Source organism: Anser anser (assembly GCF_964211835.1).
Source record: "Anser anser genome assembly, chromosome: 2".
Lineage (NCBI taxonomy): Eukaryota > Metazoa > Chordata > Aves > Anseriformes > Anatidae > Anser > Anser anser.
In genome coordinates this window covers 124,500,255-124,522,552 of record NC_139721.1, presented here as the reverse complement: position 1 = coordinate 124,522,552, position 22,298 = coordinate 124,500,255, and the positions used below count along the sequence as shown (strand labels likewise).

Genomic DNA, 22,298 nt, shown 5'->3' with positions numbered 1-22,298 from the left:
CATCAGCACACCAGGAGACCACTGCCTTATTGCTCAGACCTTTGTAAGACACAAGCACATTTTCCTTGGTCCTGCACCCCAGTGCTCTTTGTTCAACAAACCCATTGACCAAGGCAGAATCCCCTATATCCTCCCCTACACACTGATGCCAGTCTGTGATACTCTCTCTGCTGCCTGTTTTATTTTATGCGAGCCTACACCCATCTGAGAGCATCAACACCACATTTCAGTAGCTGGTAGATCAGCTGCTGTGCAGTTTCTAAATGCTGGTACTACTCCTCCAAACAGGAAAATACTTCAGATACCTGCTTTGACTGCAGAGCTGCCTGATGGAAATCAGAATGATAGCAAAGCTCCCTAACGTCCTTTTAAAAGAGAGGAATCCTTTCATGGGATGCAGGAAAGTAATATTGTGTTCCTATCTGCCACGAGTAGGGGGGCCTCTGCAGCTGAACTGATTTGAATGTTGATTATCTGCTTCAGTATTTTTCTTATAAACCCAGAAAAAAAAAAAAGTCTCACACTTTTACATATATTACTAGGGACTGTTGGGGTCACAACAAGATATCCTCAGGCTTCCGACATACCCTTTAGACCATTTCCAGGTCACCAGACAGCAAGTTGCCTAAAAGCGCACCTACCCTAACTCAGTCTTTTCAGGAAATGCTACGAAGTCAGCTAAGGAATGCCCTGCAAGAACTTGCTTCTAAAAAAAGACATAAAAATTCATCTTGAAAATTTAACAATTCTTTCCTCATATGTTCTTAAAATTTAATTGAAGACTTTTTTCTCAATTGTGCACTGACAGTTTTAAAAGATTCGTGCAAATGCTCTAGCAAGCACAGTGTACATTGGCAACAATTTTTTGGTATACTAAAATTTAGAAACAAAATATTGCGTGCATGCAACATGCATATTTCTTCCTTTTAGCATCGAGGATCTGTTTTCAAAACTAGGTCCATGCAATTTTATTTCTTAATGCTGTGGGAAAGATAATATGACATTTTATTGAATCAACAAATAATATAAATGTACAGAAGCTTTTAGATCCTTTTTATATGTACTGGTAGTTGAAATATGGTTTATCCAGACTGGTTTACTACTAGATACAATAGATACATAGATACAGAATAGATACATTATTTTCTTGAAGACATTCATATCTTTAGCTAGCAGTTAATAAATGCAGTGTAAAAATATTGCCATGATAGGAAGAGGTGAAAGTAAACAAATAATCTTAATGCATTCATATCGTATAAGAAAATATTTGGTGAGGTGTGTATAAAGATTTCAAGTGTATGCTCTTGGAGGAAAACTGAACAAATGACACAGGAGAAAAAGTAGAAATAACCCAATTGACAAATGTTGGTGAGATGCTGGTAGCAGAGCTGAGAAGGCAAAAATTTAAGCAGGGCCCAGACCCACTGCGTGCTCACCAGGTGTGCTGAGAGGGAGGAGAGCAGCAGCAGCAGAGGGGCCCCCTGCACCCTGGAGGGGGGACGCACCCCACTTTTTGGCCACGCAGATGCTGGGTATTGCCCCAGGGCTTAAAAAGCTAATTGGGAAATGTAGCCAAATGCCATCCTACAGAGCACATAATGTACAGCTTGTCTCAGTTCGAGCTCTATGGCATGTTTCTAAAACAGTAGCAAGGGTCTGTATGTTCTCCCTCCCCATCATGAGGAGCCCTGGGATGTGTCAGCAGGTCAGTGCACAAACTCTCCCTGCCCCTAACAAAATCCACATGCTGCTTGTGGTTCTCTGCCTGCCTTGCTTCCATGGGGTCAAGTGCAGGACTGTGCTCAACAGCAGTGCTAGCTTTCTGCAGCAAGTTAAGATGTGCAATCGGAAAGCATGGGTGGTTTACTGGGGATGGAGGGGAGAAGATGAAGAGAACCAAATTGAGATCTTTTAATTGAAATGAAAATTTAATTAAAAAGAAACAGGCCCACCCTGAAGCTGAAAAAATTGTCCTTCTAACTGAAGGACAATTGGAGTCTGCACTGCTTCATATTGAAACTGTTGGTCCTGTCCTTCTAATGGTGGTGAAAGAGAAAGGAGAACTGCAAAAGCATTTAGGTGAAAGTTATATATATATATATATATAAAAATATATATATAAAGACAAGACAGACAACATTTCCCCTTCCATGACAGCTCTTTAAGGTATACTCACAGACCTAACAAGAAATTGCATCATGCACTTAGAAGCTGCACGTTTTGTCTGCTGGCAATGGAAGTTTCAGATGCTCTTTTGAAAAGGCAGTTGTAACTCTTATTAAATGCCCCGTAGTAAAAATCATTCCTAAGCAATCAAAGTTTATGCTGATTAAACATACTTCACAACAACACTTTTGTTAACTAAGAAATTCCTTCTCCCCATATTGCCTTTTCTGTGTTTCTACAGTTGATAGATCAGTCTTTAGTCTTACAAATTACTGTTAACTAGCATTGCACTTTCAGTACTATGCTATTAGTCTTTGCACTGAAATCTCACTTCTAATTTTTTATGTAAAAATGATTTGATGAGTTGTAAGATGAAGCATGTCTCTGCTAGCCCTTCAGAGAAACACTGATTTTGAGATACTGAAATCAGTTGCTTCTGACACTGTGTATAGAATATACTGCTACTCTAATTAAATGTCTCTTTTCCACTCTGTTCTTCATGCTCTTAAAGAAGTAAACAGTTATTCTGATAAAATATATGATGGGCAACATGGAAATGACCAACTGAAATCTTCTAAAATTACAAGGACAGAAGCAATTTTGGGTCTTTGTTTATTTCTGAAAATATTTGTAAAAGTTGACCTCACAGAAATTCTCAGAAGAGTTAGTGAGTGGGCAGTAACAGAGGCTGTAGGGGTTTATTTAGTTAGTAGGACTTTATACCACCGTGTTTTCTCTTGGTTCAGAAAACCAACCAACCAACCCCCATAAGTATTTAATTTAATTTCAGTTCAGACTTCTGTTTGAACATAAAGCTTATTCAGAAAAGTAAGCTAAATGAGAATGTATGAAATGTTTTTGTAACTCTGAGAAAAAATAATGATATAGACTCGTCTAATGGGGATTTTAAGTTATGCAAAATTTGTAGGTTTTGCTTCTATTTGATCTAAAGAAGTATGAAGCACTATAGTTAACATCGTTTAATTTACTAGTGAACTTAACAAGGCTGATTTTTTTCCTCTTACATGCACCTACATCTAGAGCAATTTCTGTATAGTTCATACAATTTATTCTGAAGGAGAGCTCACACCACTGCTTTTTCATGCTTTTATAATATTATAGTAAGTGGACAGGACCCTAAAATAATAAGGAAATATTTATAACTCAAATTTGATGACAGCCAGTTTCTACAGCACATACAGCACATCATTAAAAAACAGCCTTAAAATAATTAGACAGATAAATCTATGCAGCAAGGCAAACCCCCCAAAACTCTGCAGTGACATTAGGAAAAACCTTGATTTTAAAACAGAGTAAATTTGCCAGGCAACATTACACTGAATATAAAGAGAGTACAAAGCAAAATATAAACATTAGCCACATGTAAATATGTTTGCAGAACTTTCAGGATGTTACTACTTTTCAAACTGACAAAGTTTAATTTGACACCTTCTGTTCTAAAACCTTTGTTTCTATTCAAAATCACGCCTTTAGCTGCTATCAATCACTATGCTCTCCCTATTACTTAAAATACTGGCATGGGCCCTGGATAAGCTGAAAATGCCATGCAGATGAATTCTGAGATAATATGTTCAAACCTGTTATATACAACACAAATCCTGTAAAGTTATGTATTGTAAACCTACATTTATTGGGAACTAAAAGTCTTAAATCCATCTGCTACAAAGAAAATACTGTTATGCACTTTCAAGTAACCAAGTACCATCTGCAAAGGTCTTGCTACAGTAAGCAAGAAAATGGTGAAAAAAAAAAAAAGATGCTAAACCTAAGATATTTAAAATAAATAAGAGTCTTCTGCCTGGTTTTCTTGTAGGGATTTAGTAAAGAAACATAAGATATTAAAGGAAAAAAACCTGTGAAAGCTCTACTGCCAAACCATTGCAAGAAAAGCGCAAAGAGGATAACTGCCAAACATTAGAGTCTGCAAGACCCATGAGCACGCTTATTTTAAAGAAAGCATACGTGCATTTTATTTACGTATCCAAATGCTATTTTATTCAGACTGAGTTGAGCTGTATTTAAAGTCCTGCTCTGTCACGCACAGTGTCTAGAGAAACTATTTTTGCATTCCGGTATCCTTCTTATTAAATGAAAAAAATAATATAATGGAAATCTACACTTAAGGTGTAAATACCAATTCTAACTAGATCAAAGAGGGCAGCATTACCAGCATGAAAGATGCTCTCTGGGCAAAGCTTCCATCCAAATCAGCAATAAACAAGTCCAGAAAGAAAGGGCTTCAAGGTGGAGCAACTGAATTCTTTTGTTTGGTGAATTTGCTATAGTGATGATAATTTGCCAAATGATGAATATTTCTTTCAGAATAACTAACAAAGAATCAAACATTTTTAAAAAGAGCTGTAATTCGAATCCATGAAGGCAAAACATTTTACAGTATCAGTGCTAAGATGTGAACAGCTTTTCCTTGGTATAGCATATCGGAGATTATTTTGTATCAGTCTCTGGGGCATATAGCATAATAAAAATATATAGCGTTAGAAGAAATCAGTCTAAATAGGGAGGTATTTGATACAAACATTTTAGCAAAAAGTGTGAATTGCATTTCAGCATCTACTGTGAACAAAGACTAAGTACATAATCCATTAAACAGTACTTTGAACTCAAAAAAATTGAGTATTGTAGACTAAACTAAAGTAGGCATTTTGAATGAGCACATTTTCAGCAACTAACTATAAAGCTAGCAATTTATCATTCAGCAAATAATTTTCTACTTTTAAAAGAATCTGTAAGTGTTACTTATGCTAATGAAGACTGTTTTTAATCTGCCCACAAACATGCTAATAGAGGGCAATTTTTTTTATTTACAATGCTGAAGGCACTCCAGTTTATAGAGCACAGATATGAAATTACACTTGGTAAAATGGGCTCTTAATTGTCTGAGCAACCCAAATCCTTCACCTTTAACAAAAAAGCTTATAGACAAAACAAAGGAAAAGAACTCATGAACTAAACTTTAAATATTGACTTTTTCCCTTCAAAAGCTGTCCAACTTGCTTTACAAATCTCATTTTTGTTCCAAATGGCTGTGTTCGTCATAGATATTTCCATTTCTTTTCAAAACCGAATCCACACATAAAAGAGAAGAAAAAAGGCCGACACCACCACTACAATATGTGCATATGGTCTTAGGCTTCAGTATTAAACTTGTAAGCTGCTCATTGTACAGAAAGGTTGCTTTTGGAAAAGTCATAATACTTCCAATGAGATACATTATGGCAGCATAGGAGTACTGAAAGCATTTTAAATTATTTACTAGGTTAAAAGGGTGAAATGGTACTTTAAATACATCAAATTTCATCATCTGGGCCATTTTTTGGTGGCAAAGTGGTATTGATCTTTCCAAATGCTTAAAATTAACTATTTCCAGAAGGTCATTATTTGATTAAAGGCATTAAAGTTGAGGGCAAGAAATGATGCACTTTGTCTTCCTTCCCATTCAAATAATCATGTAATTTAATCAGAACTATCCCTTCATGTCCTGTAATAAAAATGTTTGTCTTAAGATATTGTTCTTTACCTAACATATTAACCTTTAAATGTTATGAAGTTCTTAAGAATAATCTCTGCTTAGAGAAGATTCTTCCATAATGCAATGAAAGGATCACCAGCATTTAAATTGATAAGGCCAAATTTCCTACACATTGATTGGAAAACGCATTAAACCCTTCAACTGAGATTTCTCACAGTGTTGAACAGGATCGAAAATTCAGGGAGTTCAGAATACATAAGCTCCTGTATAAGGCATCATAAAGCAAAACAAACTAATGTTGCTTCAGCACAAAACAAATCCAACAAATAAGTAGCAACGGACTCTGTTTTAGTTTACAGTGGGAATGCAGTTTGCATTACATTTGTATTATCCAGAAAACTACACCAGGCAACCCCCAGTGCAGTGGAAGAAGAGAGCAATTAATTCAAAACTCGTCTTTGGGCTGAGATTACTGAAATTTGACTTCTTTCTGGGTGAAATACCTGTGGGTTCAGACATGGGTACAAGCCCAGATGATCGGAGTGCTCCTTTTAAGCCTTAAATATTCTTCAGGAATTCCCTGACTGCAGGAGAATTTATTCTGACGCAGGTTTGTATTTTTCCTAAAATACATAAATTGTCGTGGTTATCTCCTATCAAAGCTGAATAGACCTACATGTTTCCCAGAAGAGCCGAAGTCTGTTAAAAGAATGGCCACTGGATATCTTCATAAAATTTTAAGGAAAATTAATAATCTGTCAGGCTCAGTAGTTTTTGATACTGAACAACACATTTGTTAGTGAAAAGCTTTTCATTTTAGCTTATATTTTCAAGTACTTTTAAGAACTGACTTCTGTGAGGCACATACTTTCAAGTAATTTTGAAAGCTGCCATCAATGTTCAATAGCTTGGGATTTCCCTATTTTGCTCACAAAACTGTGTATCTGTAATTCAAGAAGCAAAAGCTGGTGTTCAGTCTGATCCAGAGGATGAGCAGAGCTGCTAGAACATGAATGCCTCTTCTTGAGATGTGGCGTAAAGTGAAAATAAATGTTCCCAGAAAGATGTTCGCTTTATTATTTTATTCACACTAATCAGTCCTAAATTTCAGGCTCTGCTTTTTAGCATTCCACTAAATCAGAGAAAGTTTGAAACCTGAAGCTGTCCTTTATCTCCAGATATTTCTGGTTTATCTGTTCTACTGGCTTTCATTACTAGAACATTGAAAGGGGAAGCCAGATGTGAATTTTAAGTAAATCTGTATCTGCCATTGTAATAGATGAGATTTAGTAAAACAAACAAACTGAAAACCCCACAACCTCATAGGGCTTTTCAGAAGAAAGGTAAACTTCACTAGCAGGAAAAACTTCCTTTGAAGAAACAGATTATGCTGCTAAATTTCTTATCCAACCTATTATTCAGCTGCACCATCTGTCTGCATGTTACCTACACCTCTTCCCTAGGTTGGGGAAAAAAAAATGACCAAGCTGCCAGCAGTGGTGCTGACAGCATTTCACTGCATTTTTTTTGGTGATATTTTAGGGGAAAAGGATCCCTGATGTCTCTTCTTCCCTCTGCCTTTTTTCCCTGTATAGCTGCAGCACTTACAAATTAAATATGTATTTCTACTCTTGTAAACAGCCAAACAAAACAAACAAACAAACAAAAACCACACACACACACAAAAAAAAAAAAAAAAGGAAAAGGATACTCGCTAAAGCAACCTATAAAATTCAATGATAGGCATGAAATGAGTACAGAAACAAAACGACCTAGGGAACTGCTGCCCTGCTCCTGCAGTCTAGTCTGTCGTATCAGACCTCTCTCTACTCGGAGCCCTGGTGCGTGGCTAGGAGCCAGCGCTACAGAAAAACTTGTCGGATTAAGGGCTGAAGCTGTATCAAAATCGGTATGCACGGTCCCCGGGTGCGAACACTTGAGACGTACCACAAGCGCCTGGGAAGAAAAAACCAGAACGCTCCTAACCCGTTAACTCTAAAACTGGCTGAAAACATAAATATCATTACTTTTTAGTCGAGTACAGAGGGAATTAATAAACTAAATTAAGGGCTTCTCCCAGGCTTGGTTTCTCTGCTCTCAGCCTCCTCCACCTCTCCGTTTCCTTGTTTAAATGTATTTTTTCTACAGTATTGCCTTCAATTGCCTAGCAATGATAGGCACAAGCCCTAATCAAAAACATAATATGCATTCCTTTGAAAATCTTACATAAAATGCAACTACATTCATATGTAAAAAGAAGGGAAAAAGTAATAGATGCAAAAAACAGTGGGTGAAGCTTTATTCTGCCTTCCTCTCCTCCATATCCTTCCTTTTTCACACACACGATTCAGTTGGCATCGTAACCACGAGATACGCAGGACAAAAAACATACTTTAAAAAAGAATCTAAACAAGAAAAAATATCTGCTAATTATTAAATAAATCAGTCTTAGTCTGGTACATTACTTTTTATGGCATAGGCACATAAAATGGGTCAGTGGGTTTCACAGAGGGTGACTGGTAATATATGGCCCTTTATCTTTCATTTAAGTAGGGAGAACTACTGATTTCACTGCAATGCCAATGCTTCCCCTGAAAGTAAATACAACCCTAAATCCAACCACGACCCTTAATAGCCTACATTTATTTATTCTTAAACGTGCAATCAATTTTCATATGACAGCTATAGCTACAGCTTAGTTAGAGAAGGGTCTTTAACAGAAAGAGCTTGGCAGTTTTAAAAATCTTTTTTAGTACTATCAATTTACAAGTGAACTGCAAATGTTTATTATTATGTTGCTTATGGAGATTTAACATTTGCTTTGAGGGAAAGACCTCTAGTAAAAAGGCCATAGGGCCAAAGTGTCACTTCCGCAATTACTTGTACATGTGCACATCGTGTCATTAGATTTATTTTTTTTAAAAGATTATAATTTCCCAGAGGGAGTAATTTAAATCCGTGGCTTCTTGTCATATGCCTTTTTCTTTCCAGAATTCATCTTGGATCACAGGAAGATCCACCTCGCGCTGAGGAATCATAGACTTGTAGATATTCGGACTTAACTGTGAATTCAGCTCAGCTGACAAGATGCTCCAACAAGTGACATCAGTCCAAAACCCACACAGCTCAAACACGCTCTCAGACATCTCAGGCATTTTTACGGCCTAACTAAATGCTTTCCTGTGTATTTGAATTAGACTTTTAAATAGGCTGGGAAGATTTCTTTTAACATTTCTCCTGTGATTCAACCGGATCCCGAAGGTCCCGGTTCCGTGCTGAACAACACGTAATCCTTTGATCGTGCCAAAGGTGAAGGGGGTCTTAAAGAAACCAAAACCAAACTTTTCCCTAACTTTCCTCCACATTTTGTTAATTACATCAGAAAATTAAGAATGCCCATTTCCTCCACCCATTTTAAAAAAAGTCTAAAATTCACACTTGCGAAAGACGGAAACCTCCCAAGCGAATGAGAAAGAAGCTGTCAGAAACACATATATCACCCATGGAAAAATAAAAGCAGCGAAGCCATCAGAAAGCTAAAATCCCCCAAACTGCAGCGTGGTTGCTTGGGGCATCGATTTACAAGAATAGGAAAGCTGAACCAAAAGGGGAAGCTGGAGAGGGTTTTTTTTTCTCCCCTGGCTGGCCATGGCTGGGAACCCACAAAAGGGCATTTTCAGGTAGCTTGCCCTCACGCTGGGGACAACCGTGGCCACGAGGGAAAGCTCCTAGAAAGAGAGCAGCTCTTAGTGTTAGGTGTTTCTTCACCAGCCAAGAAAAGTGGCAGCCAAGTGGAACATTTGCAGGCAGCAGAAGGGGCTGGGAAGAGCAGCATGGCTCTGCAGCAGCTCCTGCCCCTCGAGCGGGCGCCAGGGGAGCAGGCACCCTCCTGCCTGCCCTGGCCCCTTCCCCTGGCTGGGGAAGATTGATCCTTTAGCAAGACTCCCTCCTCATACTATGTAAGAATAGGAAATGAGAAGCAAAGTGGCTGCCCCAAAGGAAAAATAAAAAGCAGCTCCCGTAAGCCCTCCATAGATTTTTTTTTTTCCTTCTAATAATCATTTTTATATAAACAGTGGAAGGTTCCTGTATCAGTATGTATGTTACATAGACTAGAGATGCTAAGCACCTGGCTCAGCAAAATACCCTCACTTGCCCTAACACTAGTCATCTAAGCACACCCACAGAGGTAACAGATACTCGTACAAAGCTTGTTCACATGAGGCCCAAAACTTGAGGGAATTCTGCTGCAGACCCCTCAGTCCAACACCTTTACTTTACACAGGTTCTGAAAACTCTTTTCATTTGTTTCTCAAATGCCATCCTGTATTGTAAGGGAAATTGACAGCTGCACAGGAATAAAAGTAAGATGACCACGGAATAATGTGGATTCTGATATAATCTGGCAGATTGGGAATTAGATAAATATTTGCAAATTGGATTTTTTTTTCCAACTTAGCAAGCTGTGTGCTTGCCCTAGTCTTTTCATTACATGAGAGCAGTTTGGGCTAATCTGTAACCAAAACCTTGGAGTTTGACTTAGAGGTTAAATTTGAGGAAAATGAAAAACGGACAGAATAAGAAATCATCAGAAGCAGTGAAATTAAAAATTACCTGCAACAAAACATTGTCTCCTTTCTCACCTTGCACCTAACAAGCCTATAACATTCTTTCAGGTGTTGAATGCTTTGAATTATCCAGTTTAATGTCACAAATCTACTATTCCTTACCCCCTCCTTAGCCCAGTGACCCTTCACCTGAATTTTAATCGGTCACTCCTTTAGCAAATTGCTTCTCAGACTGCCGCTGCATGTTTGTTTGCAGAAGATGCCTTTATTCTTTGCAGCAGCATATTTTGTAGCCCTCGGTTTCTCAGGATGAAATTTACCCTGCCGCTTCCTGTTTAGTTACGCGTTTTGCTCTCTTTTGTTTTCTGCACTGTTTACTTGGTGCCCTGCTTCCCCCGGTGCCGGGAACCAAGGGCTCCTCAGCCTCTTCCTCAGCTCTGGCACTACAGCTTTGTTTTTCGTTTCAGTATGCCATTAATTCCTGTACAGCTTGCTTTGACATTTCTTCTTCATTTGTTTTTTTTCTTTTCTTTTTAATGCCTTAGCTTCATGTTAAAGAAACAATATACTGAGCCCTCAGAAGCCCCCACACATCAGCGACCTGCATTGACAATGGAGAAGGGGTGGGGATGCACAGTAGGTACAATGCCCTACACGCAGCTCCGACACGCAGGGAGCAGCAGTGGGACAGGAGAGAGGGGCAGATGGAGCACAAGGCGATAGGGAGCGTGTAGACGGGGTGGGAAGAAGTCAAGGAAAGGCTAAGAGGAGAGGTGTAGCTAGAGGAATTAGCGAAGGTAATGAGAGGAAAGCAAAACAGAAGGTGAGGATACAGAAAGCAGGAAGAGAGATTAAGAAAATCCATCCTGCCAGAAACAGCACCTCTTGTCAGGCAGACAGCAGGTGCTGCCTGAGGAGGAGCTGATTCACGCATCTGGAGTGCAGGAAACGAAACACCTCTACCTAGGAAAGAGAAATTGAAAACAAAAGACTCAAAGGAGGTGGGAGAGGGTGCTGCACTTTCTTTCTCTCGGCAATCCAGTGCTTCCAGACTGCACTGCTATTTTCAAATAGTTTTGCAAGAAATGAGAGATGGATTTCTGGACCCTTGCGAACATCCTGACAGTTCACGCTCAGCTTTCTCGCTTCCTCCCCTCCTCTTTGACTCACCCTGGACTTATTTTGGAAGCATCAGAATCCACGGCACCTCCATGGCTCCTGCTGCACCTACAGAGGTTACCTGCTCACGTAGGGTCCGCAGGGACCCCGGGGATCTGTCCCAGAGGTGGCGGTGCCACGAAGCATGGGCGGCTGGCAGCACACCTGCATTGCCCTGCTGCAGCTCAGCGCTGGGGCCGGGCTGTGCGGGCACAGCTTGGGGCATTTTCTCTGCCTGCACCAAGCTGGGGGGTTATCATGTAGCGAGATTTTCCTCTGCAAATCGGGCCATCTGTGGCATTCAAACCCTACCCTGTGTGCTTTTTTTCAGCCAGCTCTTCCTTGCACATCTCATGCACTTTCGATATTGCCACCTCATCGCAAGTCAGTGGCAACGGCTAAAGCGCTCGCTTACTGAAGCCACTTCTTTTAAGCCTCCCCTGGATGCCTCTCAGCTGTGTGGCACCACTCATCTCACCTGACAATACCTGCAGCATCATTTGGGGAATCTGCTCAGTTGCACAACACGCACATTTTTTTTCTTGCTGTAAGAAATGTTTTAGACACTTTTAATTAAAACTTTCAATCAAAACTGCTTATTTTTTTCTTTGTGTAAGAAAACTAGCCAACAGTGATCTGCTAAAGAGTAGATGGTTTTAAAAAGCCTTACTAAGTACTGAAGGCTGTTTAACTGGGGCAAGCTGAACAATTGAACTGAAAAAAAATGAATTTCTCAAAAAAAAAATCAATTTATAGACAACATTTTGACTCTAAAAACCCAATCATAACCTATTTTCATAAGTAATACTGGAATGTTTTCATTAAAAAAAAATCAATTCTTCATTTGCCAAAATTCTCAATACTTTGACAATTCTTTAAAAACCAGTATCTTCTCCCCAAAGGAGGAGGAAAAGGAAAGAGATAGCACAGGGACAAAATTCATGGAGAAAAACTTTGGCAGAAAATTTTATTTCTGCTAAATTCAGGTGGCAGCAAAGGCTCCATTTTTGGTTAGCAGCTCTTCTTAAAGCGAGGTGTTTGTTGGCATGTTATTTTGAAAAACAGCACAGTAGGATGACTTCTTTAATAAGTGGGCATAAAATAGAGATTAGAAAGTCTCAGAGTGAGAGGCACCCCCCCCGTGTGATATCGGATTTCTTTGCCAAAGCAAGGAAGGTTTTTAATAAAGGTCATAGAGAAATAATCTCCAAAGAAAGCAATGTCTCTCCCCCCCTATATGTTTACCCTTTTATTTCGCTCCTTTGCAGCAAAAGGCAGACCTCAACACACACACACAAAAGGAAACAACAACCAAAGAGGAGAAAAAAAAAAAAGGAGCCTGAAATTTTAGTTACACCACATGTGGTTTTCATTTGTGAAAAATGAACAAGCTGTTTGTGGTTAAACTGTCTAATCTGCTGTTATCAATCTAGCGCTGCATTCAAGATTTACAGGATACATCAGCTTCTGTGCCACATTAGCTGTAAAAGGGAGAGGGGGTGGGAGGAAAAAGGAGGAGGAGAGAGTTTATCCTGAGGAATAATATTTCCAATGCAGCCACACTCACACTACATCTGGTTGTGCTGGTAGCGGCAGTTAAATTGAAATATTTCACAGCGTGTGTCAGAAACATGCAGAATGGTAATTATGACAGATCTGATTAAGCCTGAGTGCCACTCGCTCCCCGGCCAGCTCCGGTTGTGCAGGTGTGACCTTGTGCGTGCCTGCGTGTGTAAATAAAATTAATTACAAGCGAGAGGGCGAAGGCTCCAGTGACATCACAAAGCGGAGAAACTCCCAAGGGGGAGACCTAATGGAATATTTTCCCTCAGTCTAATAATACAGTTCATATTGACTTGAGGTAATTAGTGGGATCATTAAAGCAGTTTTCCCGGCGTATTTGGCTGCCTGATCAGATTAGTGAAAATGTTCTTCAGAACAAGCCCTGTGTGGTCTGCCAGGGAAGGAGGAAATAAAAAGCAACAAAGCATATTTTGGAATGATAAGCAGCGCTGGACTTCTAGCAGAGCGCGTTGCAGGGCTGCTCTCGGGAGCCTGGCCGCCCTGCTCTCTCGACTGGCTCGATGCTTTCATCCCGGCCGCACGTGCTCCCACTTCACGGGATCCAGGACTTTGGTTTAATTTTTGCTCCTCTATCTCTTAAAACTACACTGTCCATATTCCTCACTGCTTCAAAATCAGGTAAAAGCCCGGAAAAAGTGCTAGCCTTAGAATAACCACCTTAAGATAACCAGGGAAGGAAGGAGAACAAATACATTATCGGCTCCCCCCGCCTCTCCCCAAAAAGCTGATAGGCCACAGTTAAAAGGATTGAAGGCACCGGATTGAGAATTAGTAACGTTTTCATTTCCTAATGAGCTTACCCCAGCAAAAAAAGGGGAAAAAAAGGAAAGAAAAAGAAAAAAAAAAAAGGAAAAAGAAAAAAGTTTCACTCTAATATAAAGTCTTCCACGGTAGCAGAACACAGAGCCCTAATCAAGAAATGGACCATTTGTTTAAAAACAGTCTATTGAGCATGCTCTACCTTGCAAATGGAATATGCCAAGCTCTGTCACAGATGGCAAGCTTTGACAGTTCCCATCCGTAGCGTCGATACTCGACAGTTCAGCACAAGATCAGTGACATTCTGTCTCATTAGAGCCACGCTAATTATCACAGCTAGTTTCAGGGGAAACCATGTGTTGCAATGGTCAATTTGAAGGAGTCTGTGCATCAACAAACTGGTAATAAGGATCAGACACCTTATTATATGACAGCATGCTGCCTATGATCTGATTTACTGAATCAGAGGTACTGAGGCAACACTGAAGCCTGATGGGTTATGGAATCGTGTGTACACAATGCATGTCTGAAATGTGCTTTAAAAAGAAACGGGAATTATACAGAAATGGTACAAATAAAATTTTTTAAATTGGGAAGCTATAATAAGGACATCTTTCATTTGCCATTAAGACATGAAAAGATGTTCAAGATATTGTTAGCCGGTTTTATCTTTAATCAAATCAAATAAGATAAATAATTCAAAATGAAAACTGTAAAATTATGGATTATGTTACATTATAATTCATTCCATACTCTGATTTTTCAGTTGCAATAACATGTACCAAACATTCCTTATGTTGTGCCGTCTTGCTTCCTTAACAGAATTTTATATTTTGTAAAAAGCTTTCCCTACTTGGCTGTCTTTTGTCATTTGTACATTTGACAACTTAAACTTGCAGCTCTCCTCGCTTCTCCCCCACGCCGTGCTCCTTCCACCGGACAAAACCACCCAAGCAAAAGCCGCGAGTGATGCTCCCGGCCACCTGTGAGATGGGGCCGCATCCTGCCCAGCACTCAGCAGCCCCAACCCTAGCGCCTCGAAGGGATGCGCTGCAGGATGAGACCGTGAAGGAATTAAGCATTAACTCTTGAGTAATGCCAGGCAGGTGTGCACTGCATTCCTCTGGGAAATCTCTCCTTAGGGCTCAAAAATGCGGCGCTTCTGGAAGCTGCTACCAGCTCCTCAACCTGCCTCGCCGGGAACCTCTTGCAAGAGCTGTTTGACCCCACATATAGAGCATGCTTGGGAAGCATGCTCTTGCTCTTCAATCTGTATGTCAACAAACCCAACCTTTGCCGTATGTCCTGAAAGGGCTGCCCGGCCCCCAGGAGCGGCTTTAAGTGGTCAGTATTGTCCTCTTACGAGTGAAGTATTTTCCACGCTGAACCTTTTTCTTTGGCTTCAACTATATCAGGGCTTTAATGCTTTTTTTTCCCCTCCACACAGATTTCCGTGGGCAATTGCACACTGATATGAACCGCCTCAGAGATTTTAAGGCTTACACTCTTCAGCGTATCGCTGTTGATTCAAGAAGTTGCTGTCTACTTTTTACGAGTGGGAACCCAAGACTTGCTGAAGACAACCTGCTTAACCAAGGTCATACCCATAAAATAGGGATGGCCAGGACTGCCGCCAGCCCTTCTCAGGTTCTCCCTGGGATAAGCGATAAACCGGCTAACTGGACCTCATTTTTCTATTGCCTGAGAAAGAATTAAAAAAAAAATCCTAAGGAAATTTCCTAAGGTTTTAACCTTTATTTCTGAGAAGACACAATGTAAACAAAATTAAGACATGGGCAGAGGAAGGACCTGGAGTGCTCTAAGCACTCCTTCTGTTCCTGCAAATAGAAACCCGAAAACCTCCTTGCATCCGACCCGGGCGAGGCAGAACACACTGCCTCTGCCATACGATATTTTGTGAAAGAAGCAAATCAGCTTTATCTGCCAAGTTTCACAGTTTCACTGAATGACACGCTGCTTTATGGGGCCATTCTTGATCAAGCACAGGAGCCCATCTTGCCTTCTCGGTTCACACTCTTCCTCTCCCGTCCCTGCTGACACCCGATCCCATCCCAGCTCCTGCTGCTCATGGCACGTCTTCAACTGCCAGAGCAATCCCCGCGGGGAGTGAAGGGGGGGACGTGGAAAAAAAATAAAGGGAGAGGCTGTTGCATGGTGTGCTTCTGCTGCTAACGCTTGCTATCTCGCCTTCCCGCGAGGGTGAGGGGTTTATCTCCAGGTGGAAGCGAGGGATGGCGGAAGACCTCCGAGCACGTTTTTATTTCTACCTTGTGGCTGCCTGTGCAGCATCCCTCCCCACTCCACAGAGAGCCCATTGTAAGCTGAGAGGGGGAAAAAAAGAGGTTTTAAGCCAAGATTTAAAAACAGGAAGTGACTCAGCTGCTCGGAGGGAGACAAAGCAGGAGACAACTTCACAGAGAAGTGGGGTGAAGGACAGAGCCCCCAGGCTGGACCGCCCCAGGACAGCATGAGATGCAGCTCTGGGAGGAAACAGCTTTGGAAATAAATTGTGACACCACCCCTCTTAAAGCCACATTGTTACCAGAGGGTTACTCCTGCTGATAAAAAGGTTCTCCCCCCCCACCCCCCTTGGAAAATAGTTGAATAGATCGTTATATATCTGCAGTAATGGCATGTTACATCTTCGTGCCAGATCCACAATACCGTGCTTGTTCAATGTGGGAAGCTGTTTAAAAACGACTTTCCTATTAGAGTATATAGCTCAGTCTCTAGATGGAAAAAGCCAGATCAAAGATATAGCATTTATAAAACTGCTGGTTAAAAGATAAAAGTGAGATAACAGACATCAATTTTTCACTATAAATCTCTGGGTTTACTACAACATTAAAATTTCCAGTAAAAGCAGGGTTTTATATACCTGAACTCTAATGGCCTATTCTGAAAATATTTATGTCAGGAAAAGCATGGTATTTGCATGCCAAAAGCAATTTTAGTGCCAATGTTTAGCATTCCCTTCCCATTTAACTCCTTCCAATCTACTCGCAAGTGGGAGATGCTCTTTCAATCCTACCCCATGCACCTTCCCATGCAGAGCTCCAGAGGAGGAAACTCCAGGTGCATACTAAGGCTAAGTCGAACACTTCTGATAAAATACCACTGCATGAAATACTTGTGTGATGGCTTAGGGTGGAGTCTATAGCGCGGTCTAAACCACTGATGGCACCTCCATGGTTTGCATGCAGAACTACTCATTTCAAAGAGGATAACTGCCTAACCGAATTGAAAGACGGGGACGGAGGGACAGGAAATTAGGCAACACTGTGCAACAGCTCAGAAGTAACGGGTCAAAACCCTCTTTAATTACGTGATGTTTCTGGAAGTTTGGCTAAATTCTTATTTGTTTTACTCCAACGTTAAAATCAGAGTGTGATCCTGGAAGAGCCAAGTGCCTCCGCAGCCACAGGCTTCAACATACAGGCATTTTTATTCAGGGAGAAGGAAGGGCATCTGACACCTATCTGCAACATGCACAGTGATCTGCAAGACTGGAGCTGCAGAGGGGTATCTATTTTACCTAGTTACTGTACTACAAACTAAAATTATTTAGTTATAATAAAGCAGGCGAACAGCTTTGTATTATAGTGCACAGGACTCTCAGAGATACAGAAGTTGGTATCATTTCAGGTTTTGCAAACTGTAATTTCTTAAATTTAAGACAGTTTTGCAACATAAACTGATTTTCATCAAAGTTTTGCCTTCTTCCCTATTTCATACCAGCATGTACAGGCCATAGTTTTTCAGAATAAGACATAGACATAACTTCTCAAAATACAGAAAAATATAGGAGCACTACAAGTCTCTACTTCCCTTATCTCTCGGGGCTTTTAGGTTTTTGTTTGTTTGTTTGTTTCCTTGTTTGTTTTTATGGAATAAAATTAGATTTCAGCATCTGTCACCATCAAAAAAAACCCTCATCCCTAGCTCCCACATGAAAACATTGTAACCAATGCACAGTTACTGAACCATGATGCCTTAATGATCATTACACAAATCAACTTTTTTTTTTTTTAATTTGAAGTAACGAAATTAAGAATGTGCTCTCAGAATTATTTGAATCAGACTGTTAGGTAATAAATTTAATAAAACCCCAATATGATTAAATTGTAAAAGTAATGTATACCACACAAAATGTTATGTGTGTGGATTCTTTTCATTTTGACTTATTCAGGTGTGCTGATTAAATTTTAGCAAATAATGTTGTTAGTACTGCCCTTCTTCCACAAAAAAAAACAACCCTGGGAGCAGAGACAAAGCACTTCATAAATATTTCTGTCTTTTATTTGTATGTGTTTTTCTAAAGCTCTCTTTTCAACACAATCTAACAAAAAAAATTGTAGGCCTATTATGCAGGCCAAATGCAATAAAGATGTAAGACTTTAAATACTGATATTAGGTGTTTTGCCGATTACAATTCTAAATCCCCCCAAATATATTATGTGTCCAAGCATTTTTAATTATGATATTTTCCTGAATTCTTTAGTACGATCATCGTAACTTTTAAAGTATATATTAAGTATATATAATAAAGTATATATACTTAATGTATTAAGTATATATTAATATATACTTAATATATATAATATATATTATTAATATATATATTAATATATATTATATATACTTAATATATATATATTAATATATACTTAATACATTAAGTATATATACTTTATTACATATATATTATGTATATTAAGTATATATAAAGTATATATTTTGAATTTAACAGAATTTGGATTTATTTTGCAGATAATATATCGATCCTTAAATACATAGGATTTTCTGAAATACACAGATTGCGTATATCCCTACATGGGAAAATAACACTGGGAGGAATCTCCTAGCTACAACCCCAAACTCATTCAACTCCGTTTCTTCAGAGAAGTCAACCAGCAGTTTTTGAGTGAGTCGCCAGCAAAGCGCGCCGTGAAACTGCAAGTATGCAAATCACCACTCACCTAGGGCAGAGCACTAGATCTCACTGGTATCACTGCAATCTCTTCCTGCTGTCGTCATCCTTCCCTTGCCCTGCGCTACGACCTCTGCTGCACCCAGCCCCTGCGCCCGCCGGGTCCGTGGAGCATCAGGACCACGCGTGGTCCTCAGTGAAGCTGGTAACTGCTGCCAAAGGCGCTAACACAGCACAAGGGAGGATGCTCTCGATTTTTACCTCGGCGCTACCTAAATAGAAACTTCTGTAGCGCATCATTTAACAGCTCTTCTGTTCAAAGTGCTCTAGTCAGCAGAACATTATCTGCAGTCTCCTGACTCGGGCAAGCCCAGCCACCTTGCAGATGCTGGCTGCTTAGTTAGAGGCCCAATCTAATGTTGACACAAACCATTTTTTTACCTTTTTTTTTTTTTTTTTTAAATGAAAAAGAAAAAAGCCCTCCAGCAAACAACTATCTTTGTCCACTTGGTCACCGCTTTAGGTCACACACTGTTTTATACCAAAACTGCAGACCTTACACTCAGCAGTTAATCAAGTTTTTAAATAGGAGAAGAATATTCAATTTTGGTGAGGTTTAAAAAAAAAATATTTTTAACCAGCACATCATTTTCTACTGTGTGTTCTCCAGACTTTTAATTTTAACTGGAATTGATTACCCCAGGTTTTCCAGTCCTGAGCGAGAAACCAATATCTCCAAATGAAAAAAAAAAAAAAAAGAACTATGTAAGAGCCTCTTAAAGAATATGTTTGAACAAGTCTCTGGTTCATGCAAGACAGACTTCTTTGCCCCAAGAAATATTTCTCTGTACTACTGACAAGCTCCAATGAAGATTTTTTTTACATGACAGATATCTCCTTTACTATACATGGCTTTGTTACATATTTAAAAAAATATATTGATTGGCTGACTAGTACTGAACTGGTTAGAGGAGGCAAAATGCATCCAGTCACCTATGAAGTTATTTCTGTGAGACAGGTTTCTACTACAAATGCCACTTTGGCTAAGTATGGTCTTGAGAACTTCCTTAATAAAAAAAATAAATAACATTAGCTTGCTTAAATCCAGGAGAAAACACAACCTCTGAAAATAGAGGCATAATTTCCACAATGAAAGGGAAAAGAACTAAGCATTTTCTCTTGTTTGTTTTGTACAGTCTTATGCACAACCTGCACAAGAATCAAAATTTTATACTAATACTCTAAAAAGAATGCCCTTCATCCTTCGGAAGCCTTTGTCTTTCCTGTGCTGATTTGAAAAGGGATTACCTGTCTCTTTTAAAATCACAATTGGAAGAGCTGTCCTGCCTAGAAATTTTAAGATTACATCCTTAAATAAATACTCTATGACAGATAAACTCAGATCAAAATGACGTGGACCAGTAGATCAGATTCATACCTTAGTTTTGTGGAGAACTGCAAAGGGATGGGGAAGGTGTAGAAAACGGACAGCTCTCTAGCCCCTGGTCTTGACATGTAAATAAAGACATCTGAGGAGCACACAGGTTGGGAGCTGCTGTAACATTCTATCATAATTAGAAACATTTCAAGAGCCCTGTAATTTCCAATCAAAATTACAGTAATTTCTGATATACAAGCCATGATTCATGACAGAATTTTTACATTCCATGGGAGATTATAGTGGCCTGATGTATGACACACTGAGTACAGCACTAACATAAACAATTCAGTTTAATGTTTAAACAGCACTTGGCGTTTAGAATCCCACAATAAAAGAAACATATTATTGTAGAAATTATCACTTTGACAGTGATTGAAGGGTAGGCAGGCATGTGGCCTATAAAGCTATAATTTTTACAGTCCACAGCTTGAGTTTAATCATTTTGATATAACATTTCCAAAATATCCCTTTAAATACTCCTTACAGCATATAACTTAAGAGACAACATCCTTTCTGTACAACAAAATGCAGTAAACTCCAAAATGCGAACACCATAGATGTCAAAAGTCAAATAAATTTAAAAGAAAATCAACACCGAAATGCTGAAGGCCCAAGAAACACCAGTCTAACTGATAGCTGCCAGCTTTCTCTGGAAGAGGATGTGTTTTTCTAAGAGTGAGTTTTAGAAAAGTAAAGGAAAAGTGGCTAACTGGACTTAACATTTAATCTGACGTGAAGATTTAATGTTGCAAGGAGTGGTGCCTTTACCATTTCCTTCAAGTGTTGGTATAACTGTGTTTCTATTCGTTTCCATTTTTCTACATGTTTTTCCTTGAGTTGCTTTTTGAGTACATTCTCACTTACATCAATGCTTTTGCATACTCTAGTGATCTTTCTCAGAAGACATGTCACTTATGGTAATCACAACCAACAAGTGCTCACTGATTTCACTCTCTTGCCACTAAACTTGACAGAAATTCTTCAGTTGAAGAAAACAGCATAGAAAACCACATAACAGAGGCTTAAAACTGAATATGCAATATGACTGTAAGCCCGACTGCAAGTAACCAAGCAGCCACAAAGACATGCTTTTTCAGATGTACCTTGTATGACCACGTGTTTTCCTTTTCTTCCTTTCTTTTTTCCTTTTTTTTTTTTTTCCTCTGGACATGGACAATTCTGCCCCACCTTCAACGCACAGCCTCACCAAACCCCGTTTCTGACTCACCATTTTAACAAAAATCAGAATCCCAGTGTTCCTTGTTACAGCCCATGTAATTAACAAAACACCAAAGCCTACTTCAGCACCACTACAGATAGCTTGCACACCGTTTCTGCCTCATCCATGCCAACTATGTATTTATGAAACCAGCACTTGCTGAGCTGCATGGGACAGTGAATAAACAGTACCCAGACGTTACCTTTGAACTCAACCATGAACTCCAAATTGTGGCAGTGTGCTGTCATGCTAACCCACGTCCAGCCACTATAATTTACACAGAAGCAGGTCAAAACCAGATGGGGAAAAAAGAGAGGCCGTTGCGCCCCAGGAACTTTACCTGGCTTTTGGTTGCTGCCACCTTTGCAAACAGTGCCTGAGACACCTTAGCTCTCTTCATTTCCTGCTGTATCTCATCATAAATGGAAGCATTAATGTTCATGGAATTATTTTCTGTTTTTCCATTCCTCTCTGTAGCGATAGTAGCAGTTTTGACCTAGAAAATATATGTTATGAGACATTTTTCATTATGAAAAAATTATTTTCCTCTCATTCTCTCCCCTTTCCATTTTATTCCTTTTATTCAGTGCTGCTCTTATATTCTTTCAGCTTTTCGGTAACTTAACATTATAAGTTATCCATAGTTCAGGCAACTGGGAAACAAGAAAATTCAGCATATTGTAACAGGTGAATGCATCTGAAATATGAGTTACTCTTAGCTGACCACTGTGAATTTCCATATCATAAAACAAATTAGGTGGAAATCTGTCAATCTTGTAGAGACTTGTGAATCCTTACAAGATTTCTTTGCCCCACACAATTTAAGTAAAAAAATTTAACTGTAGCATAAAAGCATTTCCAATGAAATAAAGAACAACAGAAAAATGCCTTATGTCCAGTACACTCAAAAGAATTGTGATGTAGAAAATTCGTTGCTTTAG

The 22,298-nt window shown here is 39.4% G+C and overlaps 1 protein-coding gene across 6 annotated transcripts in view; it reads right to left on the bottom strand.

Moving 5' to 3' along the window:
* Positions 1 to 22,298, bottom strand: part of SATB1 (SATB homeobox 1) — a 93,268-nt gene that overhangs the window by 5,244 nt on the left and 65,726 nt on the right. For all 6 annotated transcript variants that reach the window (XM_083822431.1, XM_083822430.1, XM_083822434.1 and 3 more), the window contains exon 9: positions 21,698 to 21,853. In XM_083822431.1, the coding sequence (XP_083678557.1) occupies positions 21,698 to 21,853 (156 nt within the window). The remainder of the gene's footprint in view (positions 1 to 21,697; positions 21,854 to 22,298) is intronic.